Source organism: Eublepharis macularius, chromosome 9, assembly GCF_028583425.1.
Source record: "Eublepharis macularius isolate TG4126 chromosome 9, MPM_Emac_v1.0, whole genome shotgun sequence".
Taxonomy (NCBI): Eukaryota; Metazoa; Chordata; class Lepidosauria; order Squamata; family Eublepharidae; genus Eublepharis; species Eublepharis macularius.
Genome location: NC_072798.1, coordinates 31,726,295 through 31,739,391, shown reverse-complemented (window position 1 = coordinate 31,739,391; position 13,097 = coordinate 31,726,295). Strand labels below are relative to the sequence as shown.

General features: G+C 47.7%; 1 protein-coding gene across 1 annotated transcript in view; it reads right to left on the bottom strand.

The window, feature by feature from the left end:
* Window positions 1-13,097, bottom strand: part of RFX4 (regulatory factor X4) — a 73,250-nt gene that overhangs the window by 20,344 nt on the left and 39,809 nt on the right. Inside the window, exons 12-14 of the mRNA XM_054988943.1 lie at window positions 12,371-12,488; window positions 9,867-9,986; window positions 5,796-5,957 (exon numbers count right to left, since the gene is read on the bottom strand). Coding sequence (XP_054844918.1) covers window positions 5,796-5,957; window positions 9,867-9,986; window positions 12,371-12,488 — 400 coding nt within the window. The remainder of the gene's footprint in view (window positions 1-5,795; window positions 5,958-9,866; window positions 9,987-12,370; window positions 12,489-13,097) is intronic.

Below are 13,097 nucleotides of genomic sequence, written 5' to 3'. Positions count from 1 at the left end.
TACATGCCCTTAAGGAACTGGCGGGATTGTGGGTGAGAAAACACCGTAGCACCCTCAACTCGGGTGTGAGCAGCTGATATCGCTGCCAGGTGGACCTTGAGGGAGGAAACCTTCAAGCCCAGGCCACGCAAGTGGCACAAATACTCGAACACAACCCCCAAGGGACTGCTGTCAGGCACCACTCCTCTGGCAAGTGCCCAGAGCTCAAACCTGCGCCACTTGGCCGCATAAGCGCGCCTAGTGGATGGCCGACGAGCATTCAGGAGGACCCTCTGTACCTCGTCAGTAAAGCCTATCGGGGAGGAACGATCCGCCAAGCCGTTAGGTGCAGCTTCCTGGGATCGTGGTGGACTAGGCTCCCGTTTAGGAGAAGGTCTTGCCGAGGGGGCAGACTCACATACGTCCGTTGGGACATCCGCAGGAGCTTCGGGAACCAAACCTGCCGTGGCCAGAAGGGGGCCACTAGGATGCAGTCCGTCCCGTCCTCCTCTATCTTGCACAGGACCCTGGGAATCAAGGGGAACGGAGGAAACATGTAGTGCAAGCCCTGCGTCCACGTAAACTGGAAGGCATCCCCAATAGAGAGGGGGTCGCTCCCTGCCCTGGAACAGAACGTGTGGGCCTTGGTGGTCGCCGCAGTGGCGAACACGTCTATCACTGGATGACCCCACATCTGGAAGATCGGCCCAACGCACTCTACGTTCAGTTCCCACTCGTGGTCCAGTAAAGGGACCCTGCTGAGGGCATCTGCCCGGGCATTGTCTGACCCAGCCACGTGTATAGCACGGAGCGACACGCCGTTCTTGATAGCCCACTGCCAAGTGAGTGTGGCTTCCCGGCACAGGGCCATGGACACTGTGCCCCCCTGCTGATTCACGTAGTACATGGCAGTCGTGTTGTCCGTCTGCACCAACACCTGACGATTTCTCAGCAGTGCTGTAAGAGACACAAGTGCGAAACGAATGGCCCTTAGTTCAAGCACATTGATATGGAGGGTCTTTTCCCTCTCAGACCAGACATCCTGCACAGACACATCACCACAGTAAGCCCCCCATCCCAACAGAGAGGCATCAGTGGTAACCGTGATGTCATGGTGCTGATACCCAAAAGGGGTCCCTCTAAACAAGTTGTCATCAGACAGCCACCAGTCCAAGGAGGAGAGGATGACCCTCGGGATAGAGAATTTGAGGGACGGAGGGTGCAGCAGAGCATCGTACCTCCGCACAAACCAGTTCTGGAGAGGGCGCATACGCAGCCTAGCGAAAGGCACCACAGAGGTGGCCGCTGCCATATGCCCTAGTAAGCACTGGATAGTGCGCACAGACTGGAATCGGTTCCTTTTAAACATGGACACCAGACCCTTTAGGGACCGAGCCCTCTCCAAGGGAAGCAGAGCCTTACCCTCCACAGAGTCTAACAGTGCACCAATGTAGGACACTTTGCAGTTGGGCACCAGCTTGGATTTCTCCAAGTTCACCAGGAGCCCCAGGCGTTGGCAAGTGCTAAGTACCAAGCCAATGTCCTGCACCAGCCTAGACTCCGACTCAGCCACGATGAGCCAGTCATCGAGGTACGGAAAGATGGTACAGCCTTCTTCCCGCAGGAAGGAAACCACAGGGGCCACACATTTCGTGAACACTCGTGGTGCAGTGGACAGGCCAAAGGGGAGCACCTTATACCGGAAAACCCTTTGCCGGTAAACAAAGCTCAGGTATTTCCTGTGCTCCTTCCGTATGCCCACGTGAAAGTATGTGTCTTTTAAGTCAAGAACCGCAAACCAATCTCCCTGTTTCAGCAAGGCGATCACAGCCGCCAACGTTACCATTTTGAATTTGGTCACCTTGAGGAAGGCATTAAGGCCCCTCAGATCTAAGATGGGACGTAAGCCCCCATCCTTCTTAGGGACCAGGAAGAACCTAGAGAAGAAACCTCTTACAGAGTCCTCATAGGGCAATTCTTCCACAGCACCCTTGGCCAAGAGCGACACGATCTCCGCATCCAGCTCGGCCATAGTGTTATTGACAGCTGTCAGGGGTGAACTGCATCTAGGCAGCTCAACAAACTCCAGCCCGTATCCCAGTTCAACAATCGTTAAGACCCATGAGTCAGATGTTATTGACTCCCACTCAGAGAGGAGTGGACTCAGTCTGTCCGAAAAGTTCGGGGATACGGCTGGCGCGACCCGTCAGTACTGCCTCCCGGCGCCCTGCTGATCTTTCTGCTGGGCCGGTTGCTGTGCCGGACGAGGCTTGAAGGGCCGACGCCTCCCCTGCTGTTGTGCGGGAGGGTAAGGCCGCTGCTGGTAGGCAGGATACTGTTGGTAGCCCGGCCGCTGTTGTTGGTATCTGCCCTGGTAATGGTAAGGGCCGGACCGGGGAGCGTACCGTGACCTGGAGGAGGGCTTGTCCGCTGGAGCCAGACCCAAAGACCGCGCCGTCTGCCTGTCCTCCTTTTTCTTCTTCAGGGTCTCGTCGGTGGACTTGGAGAACAGCGAGTCCCCTTCAAAGGGCATGCTCTCCACCCTGGAACGCACCTCTTGGGACAGGGCCGTCGACCGCAACCAAGAGTGGCGCCTGAGGACCACCGCCGAAGCCATTCCCCGAGCAGCAGTGTCGGCAGCGTGGCTCCCAGCATTCATTTGCTGTTTAGACAGCCGGACAGCCTCTGTCTGCAACAGGGAGACGACAGCCTTCTGCTCAGGTGGGAGGTCTCGAGTGTAGGATGCCAACTTCTCCCAGAGGTACAATTGGTACCCTGCCATGATGGTCTGGTAGTTGGCAATCCTCAGACCCAGTGAAGAGACAATGTACTGGCGCCTGCCCATGGCATCCAGCTTCTTGCCCTCCTTATCGGCAGGCACCGAGGAGTGACCCGACCGTCGGGGGTTGAATTCCTCCGTGACTAAGGAGGAAGGTGGAGGGTGCTTCACCAACGCCGGCCAGGTGCCCTGCTTGATCTTGTAAAGCTGCTCGATGCGCTTGGATGTTGGAGGTTGATCACAGGGCACCTGCCACACCTTCTCCACAATCTCCTCAATACCCTCGAGCATGGGGAAGCCAACGGACGCCGGATTATCCCCATAGATACGCTTGAGGAGCTTGTCCTTGGTCTGGGGGACTGCTGAAGAGATATCCATCTCGAGAGCCTTGGCCATCCTTGCCATCTGGTCGGCGTAGATGCGGAGGTCCTCGAATGGCGAGTCCGCAGATGGCACTAGCTCCTCAGCTGGCGATGGTTCGGACCAGGACTCCGACTGGTAGCCAAAACTCCCCACTTCCTCCTCATCGGAACCGAGCTCGGATTCCTGAGCCCGGAGTGGAGGGGGAGCCCACGCCGACCTCGATGTCGAAGGCCTCGGTTCCGACACAGAGAAGCCCGCAGGTGCCCCCTCCCATTGGCAACGGTATGGCGAGGGGAGGTAGGAAGCCTGTCGATGCCGGGACGCAGTGGACCGGACTGATCGGACACTGTCCCCGGAACCATGCCGCTCACGACCGACCGGAGGTGGAGACGGACGGACAGGTGACGGACGGCTCCGACGAGGAGACGGGCTCGGTTCCAGCCTCGGCGACCGAAGGGCAGGCGATGGTCGGCTCCGACGGTGCGGGCTCGGCTCCGGCCCCGACGAGAATTCTGCGGGTACCGTCTCGAAGGCCATCGGATCCGGCACCGGCACGGAGATGCCTTCTGGCTCAGGGAAGCCCAGATGAGGGGAAGGCGTGTGAGGAAGCACGATGACCTCCTCCTGAGGAGCGGGACGCGGCGACCGATGATGCTTGGTCTTCTTCTTCTTCTTCGCCGGTTCCGAAGAAGACCTCGGAACCGACGCGCTCCTCGCCTTCGAAGGGGACCTCGGCTTCGACCTCTTAGGCTTCATCGGAACCGATCCGGACGTCGGTTCCGACCGGGGACTCGGTACCAGGATCCTCGGTTCCGACGTAGGTCTCGGATCCGACCTGGTAGATGACGCGCTACGGGGCGGCCGCACCGGTCCCTGCGCTGGAGAGGCCGCTCTCGACGCCGAGGTACTCGGGGGACGCGGTTTCGATCCCGACCTCGCGGAGGCCACTGAGCCAGCTCTTGAATGCCGTTCGGCAGAGGGGCTAGGGCCGGCCTTGGGGGAGGGCAACGGAGCGCCTCCGGACATGACCTTCTGCCACAGGGAGGAGTTCAGTCGGGCCTTGCGCTCCTGCCGGGCCTTGCTGGTGAAGCCCTGGCAAATCTTACAGGCCGACACGTTATGGGTCTCCCCCAAACAAAACAGGCACAGTTCATGGCCATCGGTCTTGGCCATTTTCGTGTGGCATTGGAGGCAATGCTTGAAGAGAGCCTTTGAGGCCATCTTCAGGGGCACGCGAAAGGAAGGTCAAAAACAGTCCGAGTCAAATTACCGAGTCCACAACAAAGTCCAAAACGAGATCCGAAGAATAGTCGAGGTCACGAAGTCCGAAGTCAAAAGCCAAGCAATCAGTCAGAATAAAGCACGAAGCACAAAAAAGCACAGAGCAACGAAGCTCACGTTCTCTCCAAGCGGCGGCAAGAAGAGAACTGAGGGAAGGGGCCGTTGGTCGCTGGAGGATCACGTGACCGTTTGGGCGGGAAAACGGTCACTGAGGCGCGCGACAAACGGCCCCTTCGGAGCCATGGAAGCTCTAGAAAATTCTCCGGCGGCTGGCCTGCGCCTGCGCAGTCCCCATGTGTGGAGGCACAGAAGAACGAAGATGAACCATAAATATTAGAACTAAAAAAAATTAATGTACTGTCGAATGTACTAAATGTACTAAATTAATGTACTAAAAAAAATTAGTATTTTCTTCCTTCTACCATCATAGCAGTTTTTTACAGAGGGCAATTCTGAACGTCCCACTATACTGGCAGAACGAGGGTGTCTTCCTGGCATGATTTCTGACATCATCGCATCACGATGCCGCTCTCGAGGCACGATGACGTCAGAAATCGCGCCAGGAAGATGCCCTCGTTGTGCAAGTATACCACTATGCCGGGACATGCAGGATTGCCCCAAAGGGTTGGGAGGCAGATTCTATATGTCACAGCAGCCACTGAAGTCACAGCACTATTGTCAGAAAAAAGGAGCCGATACTCTGCACAAGTCACTTTCAGTTGTCTGTAGCATTTGATACATTTGAAAATTCTTAATACATTTCCATTTATTGTGAGCAGTACAGGAATGACTTTATCTGAAATGGAAGCCAACTGCATATTTATTTTTGCAATGGAAATTAAAATTATCAGACATTCTCAGAATATCTTTCAGACACACATATGCATTTCTGGATAAGCTCAGCTTTTTCACTAAAACTAGATTTCACTAAGTCCATGAACATGTTACTCAGGACTTTTCATGTTATTGAATGGGGCTTACTACCATAAATGTGCTCTTAGGATTTCAGTCTTCATTGCCTATTAACTTTTGCCAGAGTTGGGGAGAGGGGCACCACTTGTGTTAGATCCAGAGACTAAATTGCAGCAAAACAAAATGTAGGTTACTCAAGAGAAAATTGCCTCAGCTGCAATAACTCCAGGATATACTCCACTGTATTCTTGTTTCAGATTGGATGGTGGTTGTCAAATCTGGTACAAATGATCCATCCTAACTGCCACTCCTCTTCTATACTGTTCCTTGCCCTGCATACTGCTGTTCTGAACTAGTGCAATCAAAAGATCCCTTTTCTGGATCACCATAAACTAAGCACCCATAACCCTATTTTCTGGTTTAGCTGACAATTATTCTTTGAAAAGTATATAAATAGCCAGTCCTCGTTAGCCTTACCAACCTGTTGTAGTTGCTATGCCAACATACTCTGGGGACTGATTGCTTACAGGCGAAGGTGCTGATGGCATATCCACTGAGGTGGCAGATTTAGCTGGAGAGAAAGGCACTGGGGAGGGAGTTGGAGGAACAGGTTCTGTCAGTATTATCTCTTCTCTTACTTCTACTGCAAAGAGAAGAAAAACAGATGCTAAAACAACATGCTGGCTTTTCTCCCCCCTTCCCTCCAAAGGGAAACATTGCTATGATAAATGATAACTCTACAAGCAGACTTTAATTTGTCCCAAGGTCAGCCCCTGGAATTTGTGAAGCAAAGAGGCTCTGAGCATTTGCAGTGTGCCTCATCACTGCATAAGCAAAGCCATTCTTCTTGCATTTAGGATTCAGGGCCACCAGAATAGATAGCATTGAGTTTGAGCCCCAGCACCTGTCATTTTAGGCACTAATACTCCCATGGATCCCAACACCTGAGGCAGAGGAATTGTGATCTTCCTCTCTACTCTGGTAGAGCTGTCATCAGGACTGCCAACCTCCAGGTGGGGCCAGGAGTTCTCTCAGAATTACAACTGATCTCCAGACTACATAGATCAGTTACCCTATAGAAAATGGCAGTTTCAGCAGGCAGACTCTATGGTATATCATAAGATTCTAGGTGAAATCCATCCTCAAATTCCCACCTCCACAGGCACTGCCCTAAATCTCAAGGACTGTCTTGGGCTGCAGTTGGCAATCCTAGCAGTTTTTGTAGACACACTTGAAAGTAATCTAGATTTAATTGGCCTCTGACCTCGCCTGATGAGAGGATAGAAGTCTTTATATGGCAGTCACAGGAAAAGTCAGAAGCCCACCTTGGAGCCAATAACCCCCTGTTTAGACATTTTAGTGCCTTCTTTTGTTTAGCCATTGTTTTACATTAAATGCATTGCAGATGCCTTGAAGCAAAGGAACCATCAAGAGAAACTGCCCTGCAGTGCTTTGCCCTTCTTACACTGATGGAAACAAACCACTGACTCTGGAATCTGTAAATCAAGGGGCATCCTTCTGGCCTAGTTATCATTTAACTGCAAATATAAAATTTCAAGGTGGAGATTAAAAATATCAGAAGATTTTCATAATTAAGCACTGTGGTTATTGTGAAAATGGATTAATATTGTAATTGAAAGCTAAACTACAAGATAATCACACTCTTACAGCTGTTAGAAATTGACATCTGTTGAAATGGGAGGAAGTATCAGTAATGTAAAAGGAACAAAAATAATCAGTCTCGTTATTGCTATGCAAATCTGAAAAGTTTAGGAAAACAAGGCTCCTGTGGTCATGCCTGGCTTCTGATCTTCTTGGAAGCATCGGGCTGACCATTGTGAGACACAGGATGCTCGGCTAGATAGATATTTAGTAGGGTGCAGCAGGACTGTTGTCTTAAGCAAGGATAGGGCAGGCCTCTATCCATTTTGCTCCACTGCTTAGGACCAGAGCTGATCCAGTGATTTTACTCATCCCATGAAGAATCAGATGTAATTTTTAACCAGAAAGAATGTTCTTCTATATGGACTTGTTTGTGAACACAGATGTGCATCTTCGGAAGACAAATAAGGACACTGAAAAGAACCGGCAAGTACCAATACGTGTGCAATTGCTACAGAAAGGGTATGTTAGACCCTTAGGGCTATGGGAGCTTTGAGAATGGATGTTGATCAGAATTCTGTAATAATGATGTTTTTGCTGTTTTGATACATTCATCTGGATTAATAGTAATTTCATCACACATATAATAATAACAACAACAACAACATTCTATTTATATACCATCCTTCAGGACAACTTAACGCCCACTCAGAGCGGTTTACAAAGTATGTTATTATTATCTCTGCAACAAAACACCTTGTGAGGTGGGTAGGCCTGAGAGAGCTCCTGGAAGCTGTGACTTGACTCAAGGTCATCCAGCTGGCTTCAAGTAGGAGAGTGGGGAATCAAACCCAGTTCTGCAGATTAGAAGTCCCACGCTCTTAACCACTACACCAAACTGGCTCTTGGCATCACATATATGTGATGGCTAACTGGCTCTTGACATTTCCAATCTAAAACCCACAATCATGAAGCAGGGGGAGGGGAGTGATATGCAGTGCCTAAACACAGCACAGTAGCACCTGAAGGTGTTTTTTTTAAAAAAGAAAGTGTGCTACATAGCATGCTACTGTGTAGTAGCAAGTTGCCAGCCAAGAAGAAGGAAATTATAACAATAGAATTTCCTCCCCTCCTTACTGAGGTCATCAGAAGCAAGACAAATGCCACATTTGTCTTATCTAAGTTCAAAAATATGTGGGCAGAAAACAGGTTATATTAGAGCCAAAACACACGTTAGGAAAAACCTAGGTTCAGCACGTGTTCTCTTACCTCAAGGTTTGCCGGGATCTGTAGGAGTCCTGGAAGCTTAAAGTAGGCGTCCTGGAAGCTTAAAGATCTGTAGGGGTCCTGGAAGCTTAAAGTCCTGGAAGCTTAAAGGATCTGTAAGCGTCCTGGAAGCTTAAAGGCGTCCTGGAAGCTTAAAGCTTAAAATACAGGCGCCTGTATTTCCCTTTCCCTTTTTGCTGCTCTGTAAGTGCTAAATGCTCTGTAAATGCTAAACTTTAAGCTACAGATCCCAGCAAACCTTGAGGTAAGAGAACACGTGCTGAACCTAGGTTTTTCTTAACGTGTGTTTTGGCTCTTATTCTTTAGCATAGTGCCAAAACTAAACAAATGTTAAATAGTATTAACAGCAAAACAGCAACTTCCTACAATCTCCAACTTGCACTCCCTCCTTTTGGGCAAAATGAGGCTACTTCCATATGGGGATTTTTCTCCCACATGGATGACAGGAAGCCCCCAAAGTAAACAAGAGCATCCAGATGATGTTGGGCCCAATCTGGGCATGGCTCATTTGTTTCCCATAATTTTTTGCTTTATGCCTGAGAAAATAAAAACCTAATTTTCTCTGGGTCAAAGCCAAAACAGACGAGACACCTGACACATGGAGGACATGCATCATTTCCCCACAAGGTTCCACGGGAATAGTGGAACTTCCTGTGGAACCTTGTGGGAAACCAACATGTGTCTTCCACATATCAGGCGCCTCATCTGTTTTGGTTCTCAGACCATACAGATGCATCCATATAAAGTTGCCCTATACTGAATCAGACTGTCAGTCCATTGTCTACTCAGACTGACAGCAGCTTTTCAGAATTTCAGGTAGAGGTCTCTCACGTCACCTACTGCCAGATTCTTTAAATGAAGATGTTGGAAATTGAACCTAGGACCTTCTGCATGCCATGTAAATGCTCTACCACTGAGCCACGACCCCTCCTCAGACTGTGGGATGGCTGCAAATAGAGTGTTCAGATGGATACTCCACCTGTAGCCACTCAAGGACTACAGTGCAGCTTGGTAAGGAAAGGGACAAGGGAAATTTCCTGGCTCTAGCAATGAAATTGCATTTAATGCATTTAATGTAAATTGCCAAAAGTGCAGATGCAACAATTAAAAGGGGGAGAAGGCACAAAAGTGGCAGTGAGCAGAATGAGAATGTGCATACATCTCAAATCTCTTGCCCATTTCTGCCCTGCTTCTTGCTGCTGCTTCTATAGCAGAAGAGTATTTTTGCCTGCAGTGTAGATACAGCCCTAGCACAGCTCCATGTTTCTGTTCCCAGATGTCTCCTTTTTATCATGTAAAGCACTGGTAGTGAATGGATTCATATTGAGTGCAGGACAAGCAGGGGGTAAAAGGGAAGGAAAGATTACCCCCTCACAAACATAGACACAGTCCCAGTCTAAATCAGGGGCAAATGTCGCTAGCATTCTAAAAAGCACCGGGATAATCCAGCATTAGATTTTCCATCATTTCCTCTAGTTTAGCCCTGAGATTTTGAACGTGCAACTGAAGAATATTAGTTCATCTCAGTCTCCCTCCTTTGCATACCCATTCAAGAGCTAATGGGGCTATTAGGGTATGTGTTTATATATGTATATTTATAAAATGGACAAGCTAGTTTATATTTGTGGTTAATTATAAAACAGTTGCAACAGAAGAAGCCTACCTGTTCCTCCTTCTCCTTTCATTGCCCTCATCAGCTCATTGGCTCGCTCATGACAATGAAGTGATTCTAACAGGTATAATACATAATCATCAAACATCAGGTGAATAAGATGAAAAGAGCCTGGTATAAAATAATATAAGAAAAAAATCAATGAAATATGATTGCATTTATTTATTTATTTTTAGAGATGTCTACTCTGTTTTTCTCCTCAATGGGGACCCAAAATGTCTTTCAACACTTTTTTCCCTTCCTCCATTTTATCCTCACAACATGCTGCCTGTGATGTAGGTTAGGGTGAAGGAAAGTGACTGACCCAAAGTCTCCCAGGGAGTGTCCATCACAGACATGTAGGGAACTAACATTCCCAAGTGCCCCAGGGCTCAATTTGGCTCAGCAGTGCACCACAGGGGAAGGGGTTCCCGTCTTTGTCACTTTCCTGAAACAAAATGGCCACAAGTTGGCCCTATTTGCCCTACTGTGAGGCTTGCCCAGCTGGCTTGGGAACATTAGTACCCTGACATCATGTCTGTCTGCAAAAAGGGCAGAGTCATGTAAGGGAACCCCCAACCCTTCTCATGTCATAAGTAATGTGTAGTTTGGCTCTCAGCACCTGTCCAGGATAACATCTCGGGATGATGCAAGGTCAGCTTCCACCACTAATGCGACCTTTTTGGTCTTCCTATTCTCTTTACTGGCTTCATTTGGCAACACCATTTGGATTTTTGGGCCATTGCATCCAATGTTAGAAGTAGTGACTATATCAATATAACAGATTCTAAACAGTTGCTGCCTACGACCTTTTCCACATGGGTTATTTATCCCGAGTTCAATTGTGTTCGGAAACAGGTTTTATTTCCCGCTTTCTCACAGCATTCTGATGCATTTATGCACCTCCTGGGTTTCTCCCAGTTTTTCTCTGATCTTTCTCAAATGTGCTTAGCTTTTGGGAACTTTTGGGAAAGATAGCCTGGCTGGCTGCCATGTGGGCCAGAAAGTTTGGATTTTCCTGGTCTTGCCCACACAGCAGTCATTTCCCCTGTCCTACAGTGGCAATTTCCCCCCACCACTCGGGGACTTTCTAATTTTTCAATTGCCAGTTGTTATAACATTTTAATGGTATGCTTATTTTCCATTTCTAAAATGCTCTCAGTGCTCAACTTCAAGTCTCTAGGCACTTTCACTGCAATGATACTTACATTTCCACAATGAAAAGGGCTATAGACTTAATTCAGAGAACCTGATATACAGTTATTATAACATTTTAATGACACATCTACTGCTTCAATGGCTGTTGTTTAAAAAACCTGAAAATGCGCTAGTGGTGCAGGGAGTGGGCAGGGCTGCTGCCAGGGAACTGATGCACAGAATCTGCTGGGAACCTTGCCACATGGAAGCTCTGTTGCTGCTGTGCTATAATGGCAGCTGCAGCAGCAACATGGAAACTACAAAAGTCTGACACTGTATGGAAAGCATCTAGATGCTCCTTAAATCTGTTTTCATTTCTTTCTGCAAAACCCCTTTTACAGAGAATCTAGAGCCATATACGCATTGAACAGAACCAGCACATAGACAGTATGTTGCAGTCTGATCTTATGTTCTCACTGTGTCTAAATTATTCAACATTTCTACATTGTTTTAAGCGCAAAGTCATTTGCACTCCTAATGACCCAAACTAGTTAATTATTAATTTCCTTTTACCAGAAAGTGAACTGAAACTGAGAGATACTTATAGTGCAATCCTAAACACTCTTTAAATCCAATAAAGTCAATGGTCATAACAAAGTCAATGGGCATTAGGACTGCACTGTTGGCTTGCCTACAGCCATTAAGCATCTATTGTTCATCTGGCTTTGAAACGAGTCTCCCAAATTTGGAAGGCCAATCTGAAGGTAAGTAGGGCGTTGATAAACCAAGTCCCAACTTTCTTCTATCCTTCCTCTTTCCCCAGGGTCAATAGCTCTAATTTCTCCCTAAAAAATTCTTGCTTCCTCTCCTTCCTGAGGTACAAGATGTATAACAACTGGCTCCCGCCATTGGAAATTGCCCATTCCTCATTTCTAGCAATATGTCTCCTTCCTCTCATAGCTGTCTGCAAATGCTAACTTTTAGCCTCTTCTCACAGCCTGATACTAGGTAAACATGGCAGGGAAACCAATGGCAACATTGGGTAGTCGCATTCACATATCTTGTCATTTTTGTTCTCTCCTATTTCTTGCTGGCTAAATGGAAATTTCCACAATTTGGGGCTTTCATATTTATCACGCAATGGGCACCCTGATAGCAACACTGCAAGACATGTCTGAAGGGTACAGCTGAATGATAGGTCAAATGGTGGACTTCCATGTGACAGTTTAGCCATGGTCATCAGTGCTCTAATCTCTTGACCACCCCTTTCCTAGATCTTTTTAAAACCACCACATCATTTTTATTGTCTTCTATGAACATGGCCTCTGTTATGGAGCTATATGCTTCCTCCTAAAATATCTAGAATAAAAAGTAAGTACCAAAGCTAGGGGCACTGTGCAAAGTCATATCGCGAATAACTCTTGTGCCAAAACAAGACCACATCAAGAGAAACTGCTGTGCTACTTTTTTCAAAGAGCCTTGTCTCTTAGCAGCCACCTGCCAATAAAAAGAAACAAATGTAATAAAGATGTATCCCTGTCATACTTAAATCTGCACAGAAAAAACCTACTTTTCCATCTTCATTGGAAAATGAGATTCAATTAATTTTGTTACTATTATACAAATAGTAAAAAAAAGAAAGGATAATAATTCCAGATGAGTAGCCATTTGAGTCTGCAGCAGCGAAAATAAACAGGGGCCTTGTGGCACCTTAAAGACTAATACAATTTTGTGGATTAGAGCCTATTTCTTCAGATGCAACAGGCAGGTCAGCGCTATGCAGATGGTGCACCACTTCTAGCCCAGCTGTGTTTACTTCTGGCAGGGCTGTCAAAAGCACCCCACTGCCATCTGCCCGTCCAGCCAAACTGTGCATAAACACCAGAAAACACCGGCGGCAGCCACTGCAGTTTCATAGCAATTTATTTTTTTAAAAAATGTTTCCCTTTTTTAATTATAAGATTATATTTTTCTTAGCAAAACCAGCAGTTGAATAAATAAGATTTTTATTAAATGATCCTCATTTTAATGTCACAGAGCTGTAAAAGTTATGTTTATGTGAGAACACTTGCAGGGTATAAGGAAATTGGGACTTCAGGGACGGGA